This window comes from Chelmon rostratus, chromosome 12 (assembly GCF_017976325.1).
Source record: "Chelmon rostratus isolate fCheRos1 chromosome 12, fCheRos1.pri, whole genome shotgun sequence".
Taxonomy (NCBI): Eukaryota; Metazoa; Chordata; class Actinopteri; order Chaetodontiformes; family Chaetodontidae; genus Chelmon; species Chelmon rostratus.
Genome location: NC_055669.1, coordinates 15,698,908 through 15,722,522, shown reverse-complemented (window position 1 = coordinate 15,722,522; position 23,615 = coordinate 15,698,908). Strand labels below are relative to the sequence as shown.

The window sequence follows — 23,615 nt, the reverse complement described above, 5'->3', positions numbered from 1 at the left end:
CAGTGCATTCACTCACTTCAAGAGCTTTACAGCAGACATCTGAAAACTCAAACCCTGCTATCAAATGCCGCTAATTTGGATTTTGGAAAGCTTCCCTTAGAGCCACATAAGTGTAAAATCAGTGGAAAACATCTTTAGGCTTTGCACTTAAAACCTGGTGTATAAATACAAATTGTCCGTCAATTATCATCAGTACCTCAAGAATAAATCAACAGACAAACAGGATTGGTTTAGTTCCATTATGTTTATTCAGCTAATGCATTTTTTTTTTTACAGTATTATGTTCTGAAAACAAATCATTCCATTGCTGTCACAGCTCAGAGGGAATTGAATAAACTTAGATCAACTGCTAAAATGTACATCAATTACTCAATGCATCTTGTTAAAAATAATACACATAATACAATGTTGTAAAAAAATAAAAGCACTTGACGACCCTGTAAACACACTTTCTCTTCTCAGCCGTGGCTTCCGACATTTGCTGTGGCACCAGCATGTGACAAGATAATGAGCAGAACGGGGGCTTCGACTTTCCTCTCACTTCACAGTCGGCAGACACTGAAAGTCGCCCTCATCTTCAGCTGCGATCAAATGCAAAGAACGAACATCGCGTCCCTCTCATCTAAAATAAATATTAGGCCGTCTGTGCTGTTTGCACTGTGCACACACACACGCGCTGTAAAATAAATAATAAAGGGGTCAGGCCAAATTCAGATGTATGTCATGGTCACGTCCGTATCAATGGTCAAAGCCCGTTCTCTCTGTCTGCAGTTCGCCGTCGGAGCCTCGGCCTGTGCAGCTCTGTGTCATGCTACAGTGCTTCAAACGTCTTCAGCAGCCGGCCAGCTGTCAGAGGACTCTCAGTGCACTCGACAGTCTTTGTGTGAGTATTTTGTCAACAAGTATGTAGCAGATTTAGCATCCTCACTCCGCTTGCGTGTGTGTGTGTGTGTGTGAGTGAGTGAGTGAGACATGGCGACTGCACGGCGACGGTGGGCAGTCAGCTGCTGCTGCTGCTGCTGCTTAAACCAGACTCTCCTCGATCGTCTCTCCTTCCTCTCTCCTTTGTCAAGAGAATAGAAAACAGAAGAAGAGGCGACAGTCACTGAGGGGTCGCGTTACAAAGAGTTGTACATAAGTATTTGTGGATGGCAGATATTTATGCAGTACCTGCTGGATGTGTGTGTCGGGTCTGGCTGTAGCGCAGATTTCGCAGCCCGGACGGGTCGGCTTGTTGATGAAAGTGCATGAGGGACAAGCCCACTCCGTCTGTGCAGAGGACAGACAGGTTTTAAAAGAGGAATCATTTGGTAAATCATACCGTTTTAAACCTTTACACAAAGCCAGATAGATTTTCTGATTGATTGAGTCTCAGAACCTTAGGCCTTTAGTCTTGAGCTGGACTTGGATCCGGGGCTCTGCTGGCTGTCCCTGAGGCTAGGAGAGCAGCAACTGGGAGCTAAACCATGGAGTTTATGAGAACGACTGTGTGTCACAGCACCTGTGTGTGCGCTCTCATTCACTGGCATCGTTTTTGTGTGTGTGTGTGTGTTTGTGTGTGTGCACACTAGATACAAACAAAACCTTGCCTCACTGCTAAAAACACTGCTGCAAAACGCTACAAGTGTTCAAAAACTCCACAGGGTTCCTCTCAGCTACTTCAGCACACCATTAAACTGCACACAGATATAACAAAAGGTTTACACTCATGGTTTACAGATTGCGATCATACCTGTGTTTTACTGGCTTTGGCGGTGTGATCATTCAGCTGCAGATGCTCAATGTCGAGGACGTCTTTGATGTCGCCTGGTCTGTCGCTTCCTCCTCCTGTGCTCCCTGAAGTTCACGAAAACAACCAAAAACAGGTTTACAGAGGCGTGTGCGTTCTCTAGTTTGAGTGTGGTATTTACAACGAGTCTGCTGCATTTCAGCACACTGGGTTTGAAATCAACACTGACTACAAGGTTAAAGTGTTTTCATCCCCGTCAGGTGAACGATGAAGGAAAACCAAAAAACCAAAAAAAAAAAACCCGCAAATTTTTTTTTCATAAATCACTAACAAACATGTGCTGCAGTAACCTGTACAGGTACGATTCTTCAACCCTACTTGGGTTAGATAGGTTAGTTAATATAAATCTAAATGAAGCCATTTAATTTTAAATTTGTTTGCAAATCTTTGGCAGTGAATGACTGAATCTCTGAAGTCCACAGACATCACCAGACATGTCATATCTGCTCTGGTGGTGTTCTGCAGGTTTTTCGCCTTCAAACACATGATCGGATGGATTGAGGTCAGGTGACTAATCTGGCCAGTGCAGAGACATTTTTTTTTCCTAATTGCGATGGAAGAAGTGAACGTGGGCACAGATTATTTCACCTCATAGTCACCAAAGGAAATACTAGACCCATTTTTCCACAGGCCACATGTCTTCCAACAGCGTGAGACCTGTCGCTGTCTCAGCAACACATTCACCACATCAGGAGCGAGCACATTAACCTAGCAGATAAAAACGAGTGGCAAAATAAGGGCCAAACATTCCATTTGTACTGCATCTAGTGATGCATTGTTTTGACATGGACAAGTGATAGTCCATCAGTAATGTGTTGGTGTTAAAAATGCCCGATTCAGATGCCGAGAAGAGGCGGTCGCGCCCACTTTGAAGACAGGAAGTGTATACCACTTCATGGCATTGGCGTAGCTTGTAATGTGTCCTCTTTTGTTATGAAGCATCTTTGACAGTGCAGTGTTTGACATTTGTTAAACTCACCCTGATTGGTGTGGGGTAGCCTCGAGGGCAGGGTGCTGTAACCCCTCCAGTCTTGGGAGGTGGGGCCGTTGCCTGGTGGGAGAGGTGGGGCGAGGAGGGCGCTCTCCAGGTCCTGCTGGAACAGCTGGCGGGTGATGCGGGCTTGCCGGGCCGAGATCAGGTACAGGTACGCCGTATCGCCGTCCTTCTGCACCCCGTAGGAGGCCAGCGACCTCGGCTCGGTGCACAAGCACTGACCGATCACCCAGCGCTGCACGCGGGGGTGGAAGCCATACTCGAGAAACACCTGAAGATCAAGAGCGCTGGGAGTTAGTGACTAAAAACCCACCACGACCTTTTATAACTGGTTGACCGGCAGTTTTCTGACCTGTTGCTTGAGTGCAGCCACAGTCATGTAGGGAAAGACTTTCACCGTGACGCAGCAGGATGACGAGACATCCTCCACCACCACTGATAAGCTGCAACACAAACATGGGCACCGTGAGCTGCAAAAACCTGGACGGCGCCTCAGTCACGGCGACCTTGAACAAACCTTCTCATCTCTCACCTGATCTCTCCGTCTGCGTAGTTCTTTTCCGACAGCTGAATCGTCAGCGCCGCTTTCTGCCGAGCCAGAGCGGACGCTTGCTGCGAGGCGGCTTGCGCGTCACCGGCTTCAATCGCCCGTGCGAGCTCCAAGCACAGCTCCTCTGAAAACAAAGGAGGCAGCGATCAAAAGTGACATTTTTAGAGCATGTTCTGAGAGAGAGAGAGAGAGAGAGAGAGAGGGAAACACACGGCGGTAAACAAAGGCAAACCCACCGGTGAGCGGCAGCGAGGCCGAGCTCCACTGCTCCATAGCTGCTGCCGTGTGGTCGTGTCTGCCATCTGATTCACATGTGTTAATATTTGCAACTGCCAGAGAAGAAACAAGAAGCATGTGATCAGTCGATAGCTGTATTTATTCTAGCTGCACTGGCTGATAAAGAAAACCTTTTTTCATGGCTCAGTTGTAGTCAAAGTGTAGCATTTCCTTCTGTGTGTCTAATTCGCACACATTACTCTTCAGATAACAATTCCAGCACTGTGCTACTTACTGAATCCAAGAATCTGCCTTGAAAGATTCTTAAAGCATCTGTCTCTGATCAGAGAGACTCTGCAGCCACTTCAAAGCTCCTTTCAGTCTTTCAGCTCACCCACAGTACCTGTTGTTTTACTTTACTTACTAAAGTATGAACAGCCTAACGAGGTTAGAGGAAAGTTAGAGGAAAATACAGCTGATCTCTGTATTTGTCCTCCGATTTGTGTTCCACTTTTTTAGCTTGCCTGCAGACAGAAAGTGGTGTTTTTTTAACCTTTTCACAGATTTCTTTATTTATACTTGTTTTCACCTGGGGCCACGTGTCATGCTGTGTTGTTTTACTATAGTTTTTTTTAATATATACATGTATCCTCTTTTTTGGCATTTTCCCCCATCATAGGATAGTCAATAGTATAGAGACACATGTGGAACCTGAGGAGCGAGCGGGATACCAGACCACCAAAACACATGTTGTTACAATCTGATTCCAGAAGAGTTTGGACACTGTGTAAAACACTAATAGAAACAGAATGCAGTCATTAGCAAAAATATGTTTACTGACAACAGTTTTATGAAGTGTTCCTCAGTCCATGTAGTAACATCCTTTATACAATCATGTGTTCACAAAGCAGTGAACCTCGCTCCATCTTTGATTGTGAACGAGCCTTTCCAGGATGCTCCTTTCATACCGATCATGATCCTATCACCTGTTACCAATCAACCTGTTTACCTGTGGAATGATCCAAACAGGTGTTTTTGTTTCTTTCTCAGTCTTTTGTTGCTCCTGTCCCAACTTGATTGAAACATGTTGCTGCATCAAATTCAGAATAAGCAGATATTTAAAAAAATCTATGAAGTTTATGAGGTGAAACATTAAATATATTGTCTTTGTGCTGTTTTCAATTGAGTATATGTCAAAAAGGATTAACAAGATATCAAATTCTGTTTCATTGATGTTTTACACAGCGTCCCAACTTTTTGGAATCAGGGTTGTATTGTTTTTTCCAGTTTACTAAACAGGCACGATGTTACACTGGAATAAAATATAATCTATCTGAAGTAAGTGTGCGCCTGTCATTTAAAATGACAAAATAAGACCATTGGTTTTGGCCTGATGGGGTTGATCATCTAATTTGTCTGTGTTTATCTAAAATGATTGAGTCAGCATAATTAGCAGTGTTATGATGTCCATTAATAACCGAGATGATCTATAAATAGACATAATCTGAGTCACATTTATGTTTGACCGTGATATAAATTAGCAATATCTGTCGGATCCTCTTGAACAAAAAAATATATTTAATACTTACAAAGAAAATCGTCGTCAAACTGACCTCTATGTGCCTCTCTTAGTGAGGACATCACCACCGTGGCCCACTCCTCGGCTTCGCGGTCGCAGCGGAAGTTGAAGCGGATGCAGTCGTGGGGCGGAGCAGCAAGGCGCATCTCGTGGCTGCGAGGGGATTTGACCTCATACTGCACCGAGCGCAGGTCAAACTCCGCAATGAACTGAGGGTAAAGAAAACACAAACAAGTCAGTCTCCAACGGAAAGTCTTCCTGGAAAGTAACTGCATTTCTTCTATTTCTTTTCACAGAAATGAAGAAAAACTTGTATCAATTAATCCAAAACCTACCAAATGCAAAACATAACTGCAGTCCTAATAATTTTGTTCATTATTATAAATTTGACACTTATTTTCTCAATTCATTGACTATCGTTTAGACTATGACATGTAAAAGAATAAAAATAATAAAAAGCGGCAATTAAAATGTCTTAGAGCGCAAGGTGGCAACTTCAAATTGATCGATTTGTCCAACCAACAGTTCAAAATCCCAGATATTCAATTACTAGGATGTTAATGTTCAACATTTCAAAAGTTGGAACCTCAAAAATGCCTACAAATATTTATCAATTATCAAAATAGTTGCAGAATAGCTTCCTGAGGACGTTTTAGCTCTATAGCATTGTTTTGTTTTTTATTTTTGGAAAGAAGAAAAATAACACTGAAGGCCTCTGCAAATTACGGAGCCATGGGCATTTACAATAACACACACTGTCTGTGGCAGGACAACGCTGATGACCTTTTTTGAACCACCATCACATTTGATGTGAACATGGAAAAATGTGGATGCAAACTGCAACACAATTTGCAGGATTATCGCAGTATGAGAGATTCTTATTATATTTAAATATGTCAGAAAGCAAGTGAAGTTCTCGCTCTGACAGAGAAAAGCCTCAGAAATGAGTGTGTTTAGCAGCACTGAGATGTTTTTTTCCACATAATCTGCCCTCTAACATTCAGTGTGGGAACGGAGGGAATCATTACGGCACTGAAGTCTGTTGTGGGTAGAAAAAAAGCAGCGACGAGGGATTTGCCTCCTGCCGCAGAGCGTGTGTGCAGACGCTCTGTACGAAAAGTTTGCCAGCTCTGACAGACAAGCTAAAAGAAGCAGGGATCAAAGGAAAACCATGCAAATCAAGAAGCGCCTCGATTGTCGGGGGAAATGTGTCTGACTTGAGATTCTGCCGAGATGAAAAGCCGAGTCTGAGCCCGTCAGATTTTAGGAAGACGGCACAGTGAACTCGACAAACAGAGGAGGAAAAGTTGGGATGAAGCGAGACAGGCAGAGTGCAACGAAAGGTCAACGTCAGGCGTGATCAAACGGCGCCTCTACAGCTGGGAGTGATGTAGCTGCTGACTGTAATCAACCATAATACTAAAAGAGCTTGTGTGTGCACTGAAATGAATCCCACAGAGTCTGAGTCAGAGCAGCACTCTATTTACCTTTGTGTATAGTAATAATAATAAACTTTATTTATACAGCACTTTTCTTAACGATGTTAGAAAGCACAGCATTAAACCTGAAGGATCCAATTAGCTAAAAGGAAACTCCAGCTGATACTACCAGTGTAAAGACTGAGTCTTATTTAGCAAGTGAGCAGCTGCAATTTAAGATTATTTTCAGGGTCAATTAATCTGTCACTTATGTTCTCAATTAATTGATTAATCTAATTAAATGTGAGAAAACAGGGAAATGATGGCTGCTGTAATTTAGCCCGAGATGATGTATTCAAATTGATGGTTTTAGTCAACAAACAGTCCAAAACCCCAAAACATCAGGTTTACAATCAGATATGATGACGAAAAGCAGGATTTTTATCTTAAACCAAAGCAGATTATGAAAATAGTTCCCAATTAATTTTCTGCCAAACAACGCACTGTCAGCATGCACAGTATGTGCTCAAAAAGAGGCTAATTGTGAAGAAACTGCAATACGGCTGTACAGGCCGAGAATGTAACCTGGTGCTGGCGGCCGGAGCAGCAAATACAAAACGAGCAAAGCCGAGTGCAGGTTCTGCTGACGGGTTAAAGGAAAAGATGCTTGGCTGACTATCAAGAAAATGTAATTAAACGCTTCCATCAACACAAAAACATCCATCAGTGGTCGAGAGACACACGCGGTCTGTGTCCTCTCCATCATGTCAAAACCAGGAGGTCAGTTTGAAACCAACACAGCTTGCAGCACGGACACAGTTTCCTGCTAACTGAAGCTGATTTATTAACAAACGCTTGCTTGGTTACAATTTTGATGATGAATTGATCATTTAGGTTATTTAAAGGAGCACTCCACTACTTTTACAGATGAGGATCAGTTTGGGCTCAAAACTTATACATTTTAAAGAAAGTCTTCTAATGACAACTCTAATTATGACACTATTCAGTTGCATTATGGGAATTGTAGGGACCAGAAAATCTGGAGCTCACTAGGAACTAAAAGTGAGGATACTTCTGCTTCTGCTGCTTCAATTTTGACCCTTCTTTCTAAAAAATCTGTCTCTTGTGAGTCCCTGACTGCATGAAAGTCCAGATAAGTGTCTCTTTAACAGGGTGGTCCTGCAAGGCTGTAATGCTCGTTAAGCACCACCAAACAAAGCTGCTGGGTGTAGGTGATTGATTTTCAACGACGATATTAGTTTCCTATGATTATGAAAACCAGATAACAGCAGCATTCCATTTACCAACGATGCTCTCGCTCGGTCTTGTGTTAGAAATCCAACACACCTCTTTCTTTCACAGCGTTGCCCTTTCACCCCTCCCCAAAGTCCCCAACTCACTCTCAGCTGGGCTGTTTAGTTCAGATGAAGCCAACCACCTCTTTGCTTTTCATGTACCGGTGCTTGGAGCAGCCAAACAGAATGAGAAAAACGCATTTCAACAATGCTTTCTCACATTTTATTTACCAAATAAAACCAATATAATACACACCATATAATAAATAAGTCTTTATGTTTATCGTATTATACATTGTACCATTATTATTATTCAAGACATTTCTTTTTCTATTTTTCAGTTGAATTTTTTTAAAGTTCAGGGAAATCCTCTGCTAGAATAACCATGACCATGATTTGCCTACTCTCAGATCTTTACCACTAGTAGGAAAAGGTTTGGCCGGGACCAGAGGATTGTCATGTTGAGCTTATCAGGCTCAGCTGGACGTGGTCAGACTCTTCTCCGTCAGTCAGGCTCAGCTGTACTTTTAGCTGAATGCTAATGTTAGCTTGCTGATCAAGCTTATTGTCTCTTGATACCAAACTCACTTGGTATTTCAGACCCGAGTAAAGGTTATCCTCCAAGGGTTGGAAGATGAATACAGACAATGTACCATAAACTCTGTCGTTTCAGACAAACGTTTATTGCGAGCTGAGGTGGCGGTAAAGCATCTAGATAAAGGCACTTGTGATCTGTGCTGAAAGTAGGTGTGAGGGGTGCCAGAACTTCCTGTTCCTGCTCGCTGCTGCTTCCACACTGTTATTTATGTACGTGCTCCTGTCTGCTTTCACAAATACACCTGGCTCTAGGCTCTATTCACCACCCCACATGTACATTAAGAAGCCACAGCTGAGAAATCCACCAGTTTAAAGGTCAAACATCAGTTTTTCATTGTGATCTGCTCCTCCTCAGAATCATGAGAGTTTCTTGGACCAAAATAGACAGTTTCAACGAGACACAGAGTAACAAGCGTGATGGTACATTCATTATAATCTTATCGTGCTACATGTGGCAAATGCAGGGCTGCAAACTGATGACTGAGAGGGGAAATACGAGGACAGTCTCAGTGAACTGTCCGTCACTACGTCCAGCTGAAGGATTTTCCCTGATTATGTTTTGAGTTTCATTAAGACTAAACATGCACTAGTTAAATGACTCAAAATGAAAAGGAAACAAAAAAAAAACCCTTTATTACAGTAGTGTTTTGAGATCATATAGGCTGTATTAACACTAAACTGGAGTTCTTGTCACATGAGTACTGCTAAGAAATAAATCAAGAAGGAAATTAAATGAAACTACAAAATTTTTTGGCGATCCTAGACCCTTAAAACACTTGGAGGAAATTCTTGGGTTTTGTTGCAGCTGCGTGTCTTTATACCTACAACCACTGAATGAAATCTGGTGTGATTTTATCCATAATCTCAATCTGCGGGGCTGCATGTATAGGGGGCTCCATGAAATGGCGCGTGAGGGCCTGTGCTGGTACAAAATTCAAATGTGATTCGGCGAGGTGGTTCATCACAAACATATTCAAGCGGTAAAGCAGTACAGCCTGTAAACACTCAGGTGTACGTGTGAACACTCACCACACTGCGGTTTCCGCTCGTATCTCGCAGCGCCAGTCGGAACTCTCCGGCCCGGCTCGTGTCCATGCTGAGCTGCAAGCGCAGAGCCTCGCTGCCCGCACCGGGGAGGCACAGGGGCCGGATACCGGAATGGCACACCGAAACCCGGACTGACATTATAACTGTACTGCAGCAAGCCGTCGGCGCAGGCCCGCCGCATGCAGCCTGTTGGGACGAGGCAGGGACCGGGGCTGGAGGAGCCCAGCCGCCCGAGCTGAGAGCCATGTCGCGGACGACAGAGGCGGAGTGAGGGTGTCGAAGCCCCGCGGCAGGTGTTACTGCTGCCCGCTGCTTCTGTTTATAAGGTCCACCAGTGTTTGAAGACACCGCGTTTCTTCACGGGCAGGCTGTGGTCGTCTCCTCGCCTCGCAAAATATTCTTCCATATCGACCCGACCCGAGCGGACACGGAGCGAAAGAAAACAAAACAGGAAGTACTGGGGTACGTCTCTTATTTATGTCCGTAGAGAAACCTGGCCGTGAAATGTCCGACCTCACGTACAGCAAATGTATATACATAATTTGCATTTTATTTTGCTCTCTAACAGCATAACATCGAAAAAACTGTAGATTACAGTTGTAGATTAAAATGTTTTTTCTGCATTCCTTCACAGTGAGTACAAGACGCCATAAATAGCATGAAATAAGCAATTATAAACAACACACTAACAAATAAAACGCAATCTATTACAATGAACTTCACCCTAAAACAGATATTGTGGTGTTGACTTTGGACTGTGATCTACAAACATATCCTTACTGGAAAGAGCATCATCAACATACGCTATACAATTTAAAATAAATATATAGTAATGAAAATCAGTAGCAGCTGTTTGACTCAGTAACATGTTTTCTGCTGTCTCACACACTGAAGACAAAATCAGTAAAACAGCACAAAATCAAATTCTAAAGGTATTTTGGCAGCATATAAACTATATAATCATAAAATATATCTGGAGGTGGGAGACAGTGTAGGGACTTCAGAGCAAGAGTAACATGAGCCATTTGCTTCGTGTCAGTTCAAACCTGTGTCTGTGCTGTAATTGATTGAGCTTGTGAACACCTGAAAGCAATGCACTGCAGTAGTTATAGCTACTGTAATGCCCTTCACTGCATGAGGATCCGATCCGGTTTTATCCGACTCAGAAATAGCACCCAGGTGGTTAAGAGTCTGACAGTAGGTGCTTGTGATTTCAGCAGGTGTCATGCATAGTCAGCACAAAAAAGTTGATGTATAACAAAGAGATGCATGTTTATGCAGTTGGTGGGGTAAGCATGTTAATGAAATAAAATGCTGCCAAACCAGTAGCAGATTGTCGCTTAACTGATGTCTGTTAATAAGGCACTAATTACCACATATTTTCCATGTACATCTTTAACTAGAAATCCTTTTAACTTGCAGCAAGTTGGCCAGCGATACACAGCTCAGCTCAGCTGCCAGCTGCTGCTCTCACAGACAAATCACAGAGATGTCTGTCCTGCAGGAGATCAGCTCAAATATGAAGAACGTAAAACATCCGTCTGCAGTCCTGGCCAGACAAGCAAGCCGGATCAACAAAGAGCTCAGAGAGGTAAAAAGAATCTCGAGCCGGTTGTCCGGCCTGTGTTGTGATATCTGGAACCTCTGCTTTAAATCCACCTGTCTGCAGGGAGCCAGAAAGCCGTACCAAGAAGTGATAGACGTCTCCTTGGGTGATCCGCACAGGGCAGGTGTGAAACCTCTGTCATATGTCCGACAGGTAAGCTGTGACCTTTGAAGACAACTCACCTTTGAGCTGTATTAATCAGACATGCTCTACTCACTGGCTCTTGTTTCATGTTCTGAGCATGTTTGGACATTTTTGAAATTTGAGCTTAAACCCCCAAACATCTCTTTGTAATTATTTTATATAGCTATTTTATTGCACATCTTAAATATCCTGATTTATCCATCACATTATTTCCCCTAATCAGGAAGTTTTTGTATCGTTATGTATTTATCTTTGTTGTTGCTGTTTTGTTTTTTGTTTATTTCTGTGTTTTATGAGGTAGAATGAATGAGTGAATGAATTAAAGCTGCAACTTCAACCTGTGTCCCTCTGCTGTGTGTCCTCATATTTCCAGGTTCTTGCTGCTTGTATTTACCCTCAGTTGTTGGACAGCACCGGACTGCCGGTGGACGTCAGACAGAGGGCTCGTAAGCTGCTTGGGGACTGTGCTGGAGGGAGTGTAGGTAAGGGCAATGTTTGTTATTACAGTGAACATGCTGAAGAGTCAACTCACTTTTTTTTGTTTTTTTTTAGAGATATCTGTTTCCCACATTTCTGCCAACATCCAACACAATAAAGCTCAACTGAATTTTGTGTGAAGTGTTTACAGCATAACAAGACTCAGAGTCCAGTAACTTGCTCGCAGCTCTGTGAGGAAAAACAAACTGTAAGATGAGAACTAAATAAAAGTATATGTATATGTAGTAAATTTCATCTTATGGATGTTGCTGGAGAAAAATTCACCGAAGTTCACAAATGACCATGAATCTCTGCACCAGACTGCCGATGCAATCCATCCATGAGGTGTTGAAATATTTCACTCTGAAAAGGCAACAGAGGAAAAGGGATCATGAAAATCAGTAGGATTCATCCTCTTAGGACCATGAATATCGGTCCACATAGTTACCGTAAAAAAACCCTGATAGCTGTGCTTATTTGGATTGTCCAGAGTAAAAGATGTTGCCCGTATTTTTTCAAGTGTTATATTTAATTTTTTTAAGCAACACAAATGAAATTCCATTCACATTTGTATTAATAAGTTTATAAGGTTTAAATATAAGGTATAATAAGGTTATCTCAAAGCCTGGGCTAACAGAAGCAACGCTATCTGCATGGCTAGGTACGACTGGAGGTATGCAAGTGAGAACTGTTTATTGGACTTTGTGTGAATGGTAACTTTAAGTGATGGAACTTGTGGATTTTTTTTTTTTAACACTTTTTAGTTTGCATCAAAGCTAAGTTAATTCAAGTTAATTATTTAATTGTTTTGTTTATTTTTCAAGGAACAGTTTGGTGGTCTGTCATTTTGCTTGAACAAAACAAATATCAGAAGACGCCACCTTTTGCTGCAGGATAGCGTGATTTGCATTTTTCATTATTTACTGATGTTATATAGTCCAAAAGATTAACTAAGAATATGGATTAATTTCTTATAAAAATAACAGTTTGTTTCAGCCTGAGGAAACATTAAAGAAATTTTAGAGATAAAAATGTCTGTATACATTACAATACCTACAACAATATATAAATGAATTGTACAATTATTTGTGCCAAAGAAATCCATAAATCCCACTAAGCAACTCCAGCAGGGATGTGTGCACTATACATAACACAAGTGTGAATAATAGATACAATATAAAAAAAAATACATGGACACATGTAGTTTATATATAGTAATATTGTATATGTGCAGGATATGTAACATTCACACACTACTGTACAATAGCTTTTCTTATCAGACTCTTTCTTGTGATAATAAATCAGAATCCGTGTTATTTCGCCAGGTTCTTACACTGAAACAGCAGGTATAGCTCAAGTAATCCGCAGGATCTCTGAGTTCATAATGAGAAGAGATGGTGGGGTTCCGTCTTACCCTGAAAACATATACATCAGCCCCGGCTCGCGGTGGTCAGTCATGGTAACTGTCACTATTACTCCCACGCTGTAAATTGTGTAAATTCGCTCCATCATCAAGTTAACACGCTCTGCTGCTGTGCCTGTTAGAACACTTTCAACATGATGGTGAACAACAAGGGGCCCCTCAGAACAGGGGTGCTGACTCCAGTGCCATGCCAGTCCTGTACCATTATGTCCATAACCATGCTGGGAGCAGCTGTTGTTCCCTACTACCTCAACGAGGAGCAGGGTTGGGAGCTGCAGGTCGAGGAGCTGCATCGAGCGCTGGAATCGTCAAAGGGGATGTGTAACACTGTAGCCCTGTACGTCAACAACCCTGGAAATCCCTCAGGTAGCAAAATCGCACCTGACTGCAGCTCATCGAAGTATATTTTTGTATCAAAGAATATCACACAGTTGCTTATTGTGCCATGTTTCCTGTAGGTCATGTTCAAAGCAGAAAATCGATGCAACAGGTGGTCCGGTTTGTCTCAGAGAACAGGCTCTTCCTTCTGGCAGATGAGGTGGATGTCTTAAGGCAATGTCATCTATCAAGGCACAAATTCATAGTAATCATCCGACGTGGAAGTAAAGGCTTGGATTTTCTGTGTGTTCTCCTCTACAGGTCTATCAGGACTGTGTTTATGGGGAAAAGAGCGAGTTTCTCTCTTACAAGAGCGTTCTGTCTGAGATGGGCCCTCCTTTTTCAGACACAGTGGAGCTGGCGTCCTTCCACTCAGTAGCCCAAGGCTTCATGGGAGAGTGAGTTCTCATGCCTTATCTAAAGTAGTTCAACTTTGTGCCCGGCGAGACACACAAATGTTGCAGAAATGCAACTTGAGACAAAGACAAAGTTGTAATTTAGAGGGAAAAAAACAGATTTAAGTTAGAAGGTTCAGTCTTCACCCTGGAAACAGTTTAGCTGGCAACACAATCTCACCACAAGGTCGACAAGATGTTGATGACAACATGCGAGTCTCATAAGAGCTCACTAAATTTTAAAATGGAACATCTAAAATGTCCACGATAACCCAACAAAAACCATCCTCTGTGCAAGATCATGTGATTTGATCGAAAGCCCTGGAAAAGCTGACTGGGCTCTCCTCTCTGCCACCAGGTGTGGTCTGCGTAGCGGATATGTGGAGCTGGTAAATCTGGACCCCACTGTTATGAAACACGTCTACACACAGTTCTCCAAAGACAGCTGTTCGCCTGTGTTGGGTCAGCTTGCCCTGGATCTTATGCTGCACCCTCCACAACCAGGAGATCCCTCATACCCCCTTTATAAAGAGGTGAGACCGGAGACATGCAACATCTAATAACAAGCTTTTCTTAAGAGATTTAGAAATAGGCATTACTCTAGTCCCCAGTTTGATATTTTTTTGATTTTGCCTTAAACTTTCTCTTCTGCAGGAGATACAAAACATCAGGAGCACGCTGGTTCGAAATGTGAAGAGAGTTGCTGAGGTTGTAAACAGTCTGCCGGGTTTCTGCTGCCAACCAGTGGAAGGAGGAGCATTTGTGTTCCCCAGACTGTATCTCCCACCTAAAGCCATTCAGAAAGCAGAGGTTCAAATACTAACTTACAGAGCCAAGTACACTGCAAAACCAGAGCTATAACCAGTAGGTGATTTGAGGGTGAATCTGGAGGGATGGAATCCCCCCTTACAGCCTGAATACCAATTCATGGTCATAGTGACCAAGTAGCAATGTGTAGAAGAGTGAAAGGGTCACAGAGACACTTCAGTAGTCTTTGTGCTGCTGAAAATACTGACCAAACCACAACAAAATATTTTACTGGCGACATCGTCGTTTATTAGGTGGCCACCTCTTCTGGCCATAATAATTATGAGGAATTATGAAGCAAAGGAGGAAGTTCGGTGACGAAGTACAAAGAGCAAGAAAGCATATGTAGGAGGTGTGGGTGGGTGCACGGATGGGTCGAGCAAGCACAGACTTTCAGCCAGGAGACCGCTGTTTGTGCGAAAGTAAACGTTGACTTATTTTTACTTGGTTACTGTACTTAAATTGCATCACATGTATAAGAGCAACATAATTATTTTAAGCCAAACCAGAATCTTTTCCTAAACCTAACCAAGCAGTTTTTTGTGTCTAATTCTAAGCAAACTGCCACCGTTTTATAATGAAGGCCTGATACACTCATCACTGGGACCCTGCAATTGTCAGACATGTTGATTTGGGAGTCACTGACAATTGAGCTATAATATATTTTCAACCTGGTTATGCTTTGCTTATTTCAGGAAGTGGGAATGCAACCAGATACGTTCTACTGTGCCAGACTGCTAGAGGAGGCTGGTGTGTTTATCAGTCCTGGTTGTGAGGACGGACAAAAGGAGGGCACCCACCACATCAGGTATTACACAGCATTGAAATCAAGCATGATTAGTCTAAATACAGTTAAAAATCTGGCCTTTCTACACACAAATAAAACATGTTTTCTGGTAAACAAACCTTGGCTTGATAAGGACAAGTATTTCATTTAATAATTAGTCTTGCAAATGGATGTATGGAAAAACCTTTGACCTTCCTTTCTCTTTGCAGATTTTCCATCATGACAGCTGAGAAGACTATGGAAGAATTACTGAGCCGCCTGACCTGCTTTCACACACAGTTTATGAAGGATTTTTCTTAAGCAAAAGGCACTTAAGGGGATAAATAAGAATTATTTTCTCCCTGTCACTTACTTGTATCTGAAAAAAACAAACCAATCATTTTCCTTATGTTGGCATGTGAACATTTATTGCAGTAAGTAGGAAATTATTTACTGCATGCAGTTTATTATAATAACCTTTCTCTTTACTTTTTTAGAGTAATATTCAACTTCTGCTATTCAGAAAGCAAATAACCATTAAATAACAAACTACAGTCCAAAATCCAAACCAATGGATTTTCTTTCACCACGCAGAGTTCATCATTTATATGAACAATAACAGTAGGAGACGGCAGTCCACCGCGCGTCTCAGCTCTTCAAGAGTCCTGATTGGCTCGGCACATTCAGTATTATCTCAAGGAGTCACAAATTCTCAAAAAAACAAAAACCTGTACAAATGAGATACCGTCATCCTCTTTGGTTCCTCTGTGCCAGCCAGCAGATCCAAAGTACACATGCAGACGGTGCTCGATGCCATCAGTCCACCTCACTGTCACTGTCTTGGTTCTGAATAAAAGGGTTCGAGTCTGTGTTGTTGAGCAGCTCTACCAGTAACGAGATGAGTTTTCCGTCTTGAGCAGAGTTGGTGATCGCGTTGTCGGGGTTGTTGAGGTTGCGGTACAGCATGGTCTGGATGGAAGTCCGTAGCTCCCACAGCAGCCCCCAGGTCTCAACTGACAGCTCGCAGTGCACCAGAGAGTGTCCAACAAGTGACACCTTCACTCTGTCTCCTTTCACTGGGACACAACAGAAGTGATTTATGAAAAGAGGAGGATTTACTGCAAGTCAGAAAATCTAAGAGGATGATAATATTTAAGTGGACAGCGAAACAATGAGCTGAAACTCGCTATAAATCTAAAAGATAACAGGGAGATGCAGATTTTAAGTGATAAATCTCGGTTTAACACTTTGAGAAATCCCTTTCACATTGTTTTTATAAAATATTAATTCTAGCCACTTTAAGGCACTATACACTATATGTTTTATATGAACACAATGTCAGACCTACGCACCAATAAACACCAGTGCCTGTGTTGTTACACTCGGCTTTATGCAGAGAAGTACATGTCCTACCCATCTCCGTGATATCACAGTCTGTGAGCAGCAGCAGGGCGAGTGGATGGACCGCAGAAGACTCTCTGATGAAAACACTCCCATTGGATTTGACAGCGTTGAAGAAGGTCAACCAGCGACTAGGGAACTCTTTTTTTCCTCTACAACACAAAAGGAAGACAATGCAAATTTCTCTTTGGAGATTAATAAAGTATCTATCTATCTATCTATCTATCTATCTATCTATCTATCTATCTGCAAATAAATAGCTGAATTCTGGAACATGCTCAAACCTGTTCACTGAGGAGCTGTGAAGCAGTACCGGCCCACTGAATGTGCGGAATGACAGGTTGTCAGGGCGAAAGCGTCCTTTCGACACAACACCTTTCTTCACCTGAGAAAAAAAAAAAGTGTGTGTTTTTTTCCCCCATTCATGTTATACTGGATCTCACTTTACTACAACAAAATGATATTTGCGACTCAGAAACAACAACAGATCTCACAATTCTGGGTGATCTTTGATGGAGCGCAGGAGGAAATAGTCTGTACAAAAGCAGTATTATAACAGCCCTCTTTGTTGCCGTGTACCTGAATGAGGTTGGGATAGAATCCAGCCAGCAGTACAGCTTTTAGCAGCTCGTCCTCGTTGCTGTGCTTGTTGTAGAGAGAAGTGTGACGCTGGCACTCGTGACTACGAGACACCAGCTTTGCTTCGTGCAGGTTCGTGCTGAACTGAGAGATGAGACCTGCAGCAAAACCAGTAAAAAGAAGTGACTTAAAATGTTCTGAAACAGTGTCTAAATGAGTGTGTGTGTGTGTATACTTCAACGAACCATTAATGAATCGAAGGCTGAATTTCGACAGACTGTGCATGTCCAGATATTCAGCTCTCTCCAATCTTTGCCCCTCCTGCTGAACTCTCCTCCAGCCCAACACAGCTCTAATGAACATTAAATAGTCGCTGTAGCTGGAGCCGCTCAGAGCTTCTTTCGCCTTGGTAAACAGACCGCAGACGTAACTAATTAGTACATGATCACACTTTGTGCTGTGTCATTTTAAAACTACATGGAACAACAAGTGGGTGTTAACACATCTCACCTTGTTTACTTGTGCTCTGTCCTGCAGGCTGTTATAAAATGGGTTTCTGGTCAGACATGCAGCTACAGCCAGCATGGGCAGGACACATCTAAACACGGCGCTCAGGACCAGCACTTTGCCCAGACGAGGGTCACATGACATGCAGGCAACGCGCTCTCCTAAAGGCGTCAGGGTTTCTGTCTTGTCCAGAACTCCTACAGAAGAAACCACTGACAGCTTAATCCTGCACTGAACGTGTAAAGTTAGACACACATGAAGGCTAAAACGCAGCCCACACACAAGCAGGTGTGACTCACTCACCAATGTCTTGTAGATTTTGGACAGCATCTCTCACAGCTTCCGTCTCTGGACTGTCTAACACCTGGGACAAGAAATCCACAGCCTTCGCGGATCCAAAGCAGACAAAGATTATCATTCAATACACGAGAAATATACAAAATAACAGGTCAAAGCAATACAAACAGCTATTGTTCTCTTTCATACCTTGCAGTTAGGGCTGTGGATTTTGGCTTGCACTACTAAATTCTCCAGCGGGGTGCGCAGGATCTCAGGGACGGGGAAGGTCGTCATGGATTCCAGCTGTTTTCGTGGGAACAGGTGGTAAGACTGTCCTGGTTGACATCGTCCTGCTCTCCCTTTTCTTTGAGTGACATTGGAGCGAGATATCCAAACTGTGTCCAGACAGGAGACCTGGAAGATTTATTCCCATTTTACACAATTTCATCAGAAACCATGAGAGACTGCAAGGGTAGTTTTTGCAGATCTGGAACAGTTTACAATGAAACACTTTGACACCAACCTTAGTCAGTGGGTCATAATTCTGTTCTTTGTGAGTTCCGGTATCCACCACATGGACGATGTCATCTATGGTGACTGAAGTCTCAGCAATGTTAGTGGCGAGGACAATTTTCCTCTGACCCACTTGGGGGCGCTGGAACACTGCCTGCTGGTCTGCGACTGACAAACTTGAGTGCACTAAAAGAAAAAAAGGAAATCTTACATGCACTTAATCTGTGGAGAGGACTCCCATCTCCTGAACCAGGCTTTGTAAACCTGTCTGTGCTCCCTTACATGGCAAGATCATCTGCGAGCCTGAACAAAAGCTGGGTCTCGCCTCCAGAGTCTCTTGCACAATCCTGATGTCCTGCCATCCAGGGAGGAAACACAACACTGCTCCTGAAGCGTGAGGGGAAATAATTTTTAAGAAATACGATTAAGGGGTTTATAATCTAAAAGCTCTATTTAAAAAAAGGAAAGGCGAGTGTGCTAGTTACCTGGTTCTCCATGTTTGTCAATGTGCTCGATTACATCAGCTACTAACTCGAGATCTGGTCCAGCCTCAAGTGTTCCTCCCTTAAATAGAATGAAATACAAATTTGTGAGACACTAGACAAGAGAAAAGAAACATCTGCAGAAAAGCTGACCAATCAGCAGACTTGACTCTCACATGCTTGTCCGTTTCCACTCTCCTTTGGACTTGTAGTGGGCGCCTCATCTCTGTCAGCACATCCTCCAGGTATCTGTCCCTCACTGGGTGCATGAACCCAGGCACTTCTATGACTGGACAGCCTCCAAAGTACTGGGCCAGCCTCTGCTTGTCCCCAGTCGCACTCATAAGCACCACTCGTAGGTCGGGGTTCTCGTTTAATATGGAGCGCAGCAGAGCCAGCAGCAGGTCTGTGTTAATGTCTCTCTCGTGGACCTCGTCCACCACCACGTGGCTGATTCCCTTTAGGGTCGGGTTCGACTGCAGCTTCCTCAGCAGGACGCCAACCGTGAGGAACAGCAAGGCTCCTCCACTCTGCTCTGGTGTTTGGCTGTCAAATCTCACCTATGCACAGAAAATAACTACTGATCTCTTGCACAAAAATGCTAAAATATTCCTACATGTATCCATTAATGTGATTAACTATAATAACAACAGAATAAAAAAGGAAGGAACAAGCTATTTTTGTCATATCTATATTTTGTCTCCAGAGACAAACCCTGTGGGGAGCTACAGGTTGTCTTCTTACACTTAGCTTTTTTTTTTTTTTTTATCAATTAATTTGGTTTATTAAAAAGCAAAATGTAAGAAAATTTGTGAGTGCTTACCATGGCATCACAATACCAATGCCATAGAAGAAAATCTGCCAGTTCCTCACAGAATATTGAATATGTGTAGCTTTGAAACATTTTCACTATTGGTGAAAATGGCCAATTCCATGTTGCTAATTATATTATTATAAAGAATCTCTTGTAAAACACAGTTAGAAGATCTATTGGTAATTTGAACAAAATGGTCTGTTTTAGAAACATAATTCACAGTTTAAGAAAACAGAAAAATGTGGCATTAATTTCTGACTATTGCAATTAAAATAGCTATTGATCCAGCAAAATAAATAAATAAATACAGTACACTATAAAACCTGTATTTACCTGATATCCCACAGATTGTTTGAGAGCTGAACCCATCTCTTGAGCGACGCGATGGGCCACGGACACAGCGCTGATCCGACGGGGCTGGGTCACCAGGATGTTGCACTCAGCGCCCTCGCCACCCCTCACACACTGCTCCAGCAGGAAGCGAGGGATCCGTGTTGTTTTCCCACACCCCGTTTCACCGGCGATCACGACCACCCTGGAGGACCGCACTGCCGAGACCACGCGCTGACGATGGTCATCGACTGGGAGCTTCAAACTCAGCACGGGGTTTGCTGTCTCCCATTCCCCCTGCAGGTAGGCGCTAAGATGCTGGGCTTCCTGTTTTGACAGAGGCCTGTACAGCCTGCCAGTGATGGCGTCTGTCACCATGTCCTCCTCTTCCTCCTCATGCTGCTGGTTTAATGCCTGCTGTTCTCTCATCTCTTCCTCCTCCCAAAGGTTCTGTATTTCTGTTGCCACTGGGTACTGATTGAAAGATGGAGACATTAGATTTGACATGCCATTAATATACTGCTACATGTGATTCGAAACAGGAAAAGTGATTTGTGATTTCCACCTGTGCAGTGTTACCCAATCAGATGAGTGCAAGCTCACGTTACCCGTAGATTACTTTGTAATGTAAGGTAATTGCTTTTGTATCAATTTCCCATAGATTTAAAATCCAATCTCATTGTATTCTAAACTGTTTTACAGTGTTTCTGCATCTGATATGCCTTTAACTCATGTATCTGTTACTCAAACCGGACTTCCTGTATTATATTTCTTGTCTCATCAACACGTGAAGCAACATGCCCCATCCAACGCATCTAACATGAATGGTGTGAACACAAGGCTTCTCTCAGTCTGGATTTTGTGTCAGCCAATCAAGTTGGAAAACAATTTCTTTATGGCCACAGAATGAACATGCACTTTTGTTTAATATATCATGACTTGCTATAGCATTAAGAATGCTCTCCTATGACTGACCTGTGTGAGATACTCTCTTATGCTTTCCTCCAGGTGCTGTGGGATTTCCAGGGGAAGAGGGCGCTTCTCTCGCTCTCCAGCCTCCCTCACCTTCTCTTTATGGTACTGGACGTGAGTCAGCGGGTTGTTGTTTTTATCTAGCAGCCGCAGCTCCTGGACCGGGTGACATGACACACATGTTAACACAGCTTTAACATGGTGAGAAAGGTACAGCAGTTTCACAAAAGTATCCTCACCTTCAGTTTCATGCAGGCAAGAGCTGCAGCCATCCTCTCCGCTGTCACTTGTTTTCTGGCTGTGGCTGAGAATCTCATCTCCTCTGGCCAGTGCAGGGTCAGCTCACACATCTTTTGCTTCCCTCCTGTTGTTTTGTACTGTATAAGCTCCTGTAACAATAGAGAGGGACAAGTTTAGAAAAAGTGATGAATTACGAGCGCTTAGCTTCAACTGTGAAAAGGATAAGAGCAACAAACCCTGATTCTGTTGGATGATGTGGCCACCTGGATGACCCTGGTGAGGAGGGATTTCGGTTGTGGAAACAGAGAAAGAGCTTCAGTGATGTTGGAGATGTCCTCTGCTGGGGGCAGCCATTGTTTTTGCTGATGTGCTTTCCCACTGGACACATGGACATTTTCTGTAGGCAAGTAGTCCTTATGATCATTAAGACCTGAACTTGGCTGCATTCTGCCAGATCTCTTCATGGGGAGCTGATTATTTGGACCAATGACACCCATTTCCTGTATACAAAGAGAGGGGGGAAGGGGAGAGAAATTATGATACGTTGGTAAGACAAAATGGAAATGTGAGCCAGCCTGTCACAGTCTGAAGTCACTGCAGCTTACTTTGAGCTTCTGACAAGCAGCAGCCGCAGCAAGTCGCTCTGCATCGATCTTCTTAGAGGCATGACCCTCCTCTTCCATCCTGCAGGGCCACAGTAGCGTGACAGTGGCTCTCTGCAGAAACACAGCGACAACACAAAACTTAACTCAGCTCTGGGACATTAGCTGTCAATGGCATGCAGTGTCCACAAACCATCATCTCATTATGACTTCTGTTCTGACCTTGATACCCGCATGTTCCGTGCAGCTGTACTGGACGAGCTGGGACAGGTCGCTCACACCCAGCGAACGGCAGATGGTTCTGTTCAACAGCCCTTTAGGATCTGGAAAGTCCTTCAGGAGGCTTTGGTTCGCGTTATCTAAACATGAAAACCAAAGGTCAGACACACAGAAAGGTCAACGGTATGTTATCTCCACTCAACCCTGAGGTAAACTGACGAGAAATACTCCAGAATACAAGCACGAATGGGATGTTTGTGATGTGATGGACGTCCTTGAGCTTTAGCGCTAGGAGACCTGTCACCTGTTAGCTAACCCGGCTATCGGCAGTTGTTACTCACCTCGTTTAGCCTGGAAATGTGGTGAACAGTATTCCCGAAAGCTTCGTGCTTTTGTGCTATATCCCCGCATTTCTCCGCTCCAGTTGGACGCTGTTTGGCCTCCTGTGTGAACCCATTTTGCAATATTGCACAGCGCTCTGGCACGCACGAGAGAAAGACCGGGTGCCGACATCTTTAAACTACAACTTCTTCTCCTGCGGCAGCGCGCAGCAGCTGTTCACAGCGACACCTTTGGCGAGGACTGTAAGTCATTATTATTATTTTTTTTATCTTCCCCTGGGTGTACTAAGTAAGTACGATTGAAACTAATTCATTCAAATCAATAAATTAATCTTTAATCTAACCCGAAAAAATAAGTGGCGTACATTCATCTTCATCATTGAATTTACACAGTAATATGCAGTATTTTTTCAGTTCCATAAGTAGAAATATATGGCATATTAAGCTATTTCATTATATTAAGTTCTCAAAGTGCAAAAACAAAAACCCTTAAAACGCCTTAAATGCAAGATATGATTTTAAGGGATGCATGACATTCCTCTGTCTGTAATTCACCGTATAGAATATACCAAACAAAACAACGTAATGTTTAACAAATGGACGTCATTAACAAAGCCCCCTTAAAATGCACATTAGTGCTGTTATAAGGATTACGAAGTTCCTCCTGCCTAAAAACCTGAAAAACAGTATTAAAACATAGAACTAGTTTTGTGGACAGACAGGGGCTGTAACACCCCTCGGAAGCCCACAGTTTTTACCCATGTGGCCCTTTCATCCCTGGATCAGTGAGGTGATGGAAGCCATGTAAATAGCAACAAGCAACCAGAACTCAAAATCACTTGACATGAAGACATA

At 43.0% G+C, this 23,615-nt stretch overlaps 3 protein-coding genes across 6 annotated transcripts; 1 reads left to right on the top strand and 2 right to left on the bottom strand.

Moving 5' to 3' along the window:
• Positions 1–233: 233 nt before the first annotated feature.
• Positions 234–9,937, bottom strand: LOC121614642 (ranBP-type and C3HC4-type zinc finger-containing protein 1-like). Of its 3 annotated transcripts, none has more exons than XM_041948624.1 (9): positions 9,468–9,937; positions 5,139–5,337; positions 3,570–3,662; positions 3,316–3,457; positions 3,136–3,226; positions 2,769–3,054; positions 1,733–1,836; positions 1,171–1,269; positions 234–1,063 (listed from the first exon to the last, which is right to left on the bottom strand). In XM_041948624.1, the coding sequence occupies exons 1-9, from the start codon at positions 9,729–9,731 to the stop codon at positions 1,001–1,003; spliced, it is 1,341 nt and encodes a 446-aa protein (XP_041804558.1). In that variant the 5' UTR covers positions 9,732–9,937; the 3' UTR covers positions 234–1,000. The 3 variants fall into 3 exon arrangements, with proteins under 3 accessions (XP_041804558.1, XP_041804559.1, XP_041804560.1); XM_041948625.1 differs by having other exon boundaries at positions 1,733–1,824; XM_041948626.1 differs by having other exon boundaries at positions 5,163–5,337.
• LOC121614641 (alanine aminotransferase 1-like) lies at positions 572–16,246 on the top strand. 2 transcript variants are annotated; one of them, XM_041948623.1, is made up of 11 exons: positions 572–883; positions 11,155–11,244; positions 11,609–11,717; positions 13,038–13,171; positions 13,258–13,501; positions 13,594–13,673; positions 13,775–13,911; positions 14,267–14,441; positions 14,563–14,718; positions 15,411–15,523; positions 15,712–16,246. In XM_041948623.1, the coding sequence occupies exons 1-11, from the start codon at positions 719–721 to the stop codon at positions 15,800–15,802; spliced, it is 1,494 nt and encodes a 497-aa protein (XP_041804557.1). In that variant the 5' UTR covers positions 572–718; the 3' UTR covers positions 15,803–16,246. The 2 variants fall into 2 exon arrangements, with proteins under 2 accessions (XP_041804557.1, XP_041804556.1); XM_041948622.1 differs by lacking the exon at positions 572–883 and adding an exon at positions 10,945–11,076.
• On the bottom strand, positions 14,948–22,932 carry dhx30 (DEAH (Asp-Glu-Ala-His) box helicase 30). The gene is made up of 19 exons (XM_041948619.1): positions 22,761–22,932; positions 22,423–22,559; positions 22,204–22,314; positions 21,835–22,098; positions 21,598–21,747; positions 21,362–21,514; positions 20,390–20,860; positions 19,419–19,802; positions 19,246–19,324; positions 19,043–19,147; positions 18,771–18,946; positions 18,455–18,661; positions 18,272–18,353; positions 17,972–18,165; positions 17,707–17,866; positions 17,462–17,619; positions 17,167–17,267; positions 16,895–17,034; positions 14,948–16,557 (listed from the first exon to the last, which is right to left on the bottom strand). Exons 1-19 carry the CDS (start codon positions 22,930–22,932, stop codon positions 16,298–16,300), a joined length of 3,504 nt encoding a protein of 1,167 aa, XP_041804553.1. The 3' UTR covers positions 14,948–16,297.
• Positions 22,933–23,615: the final 683 nt, after the last annotated feature.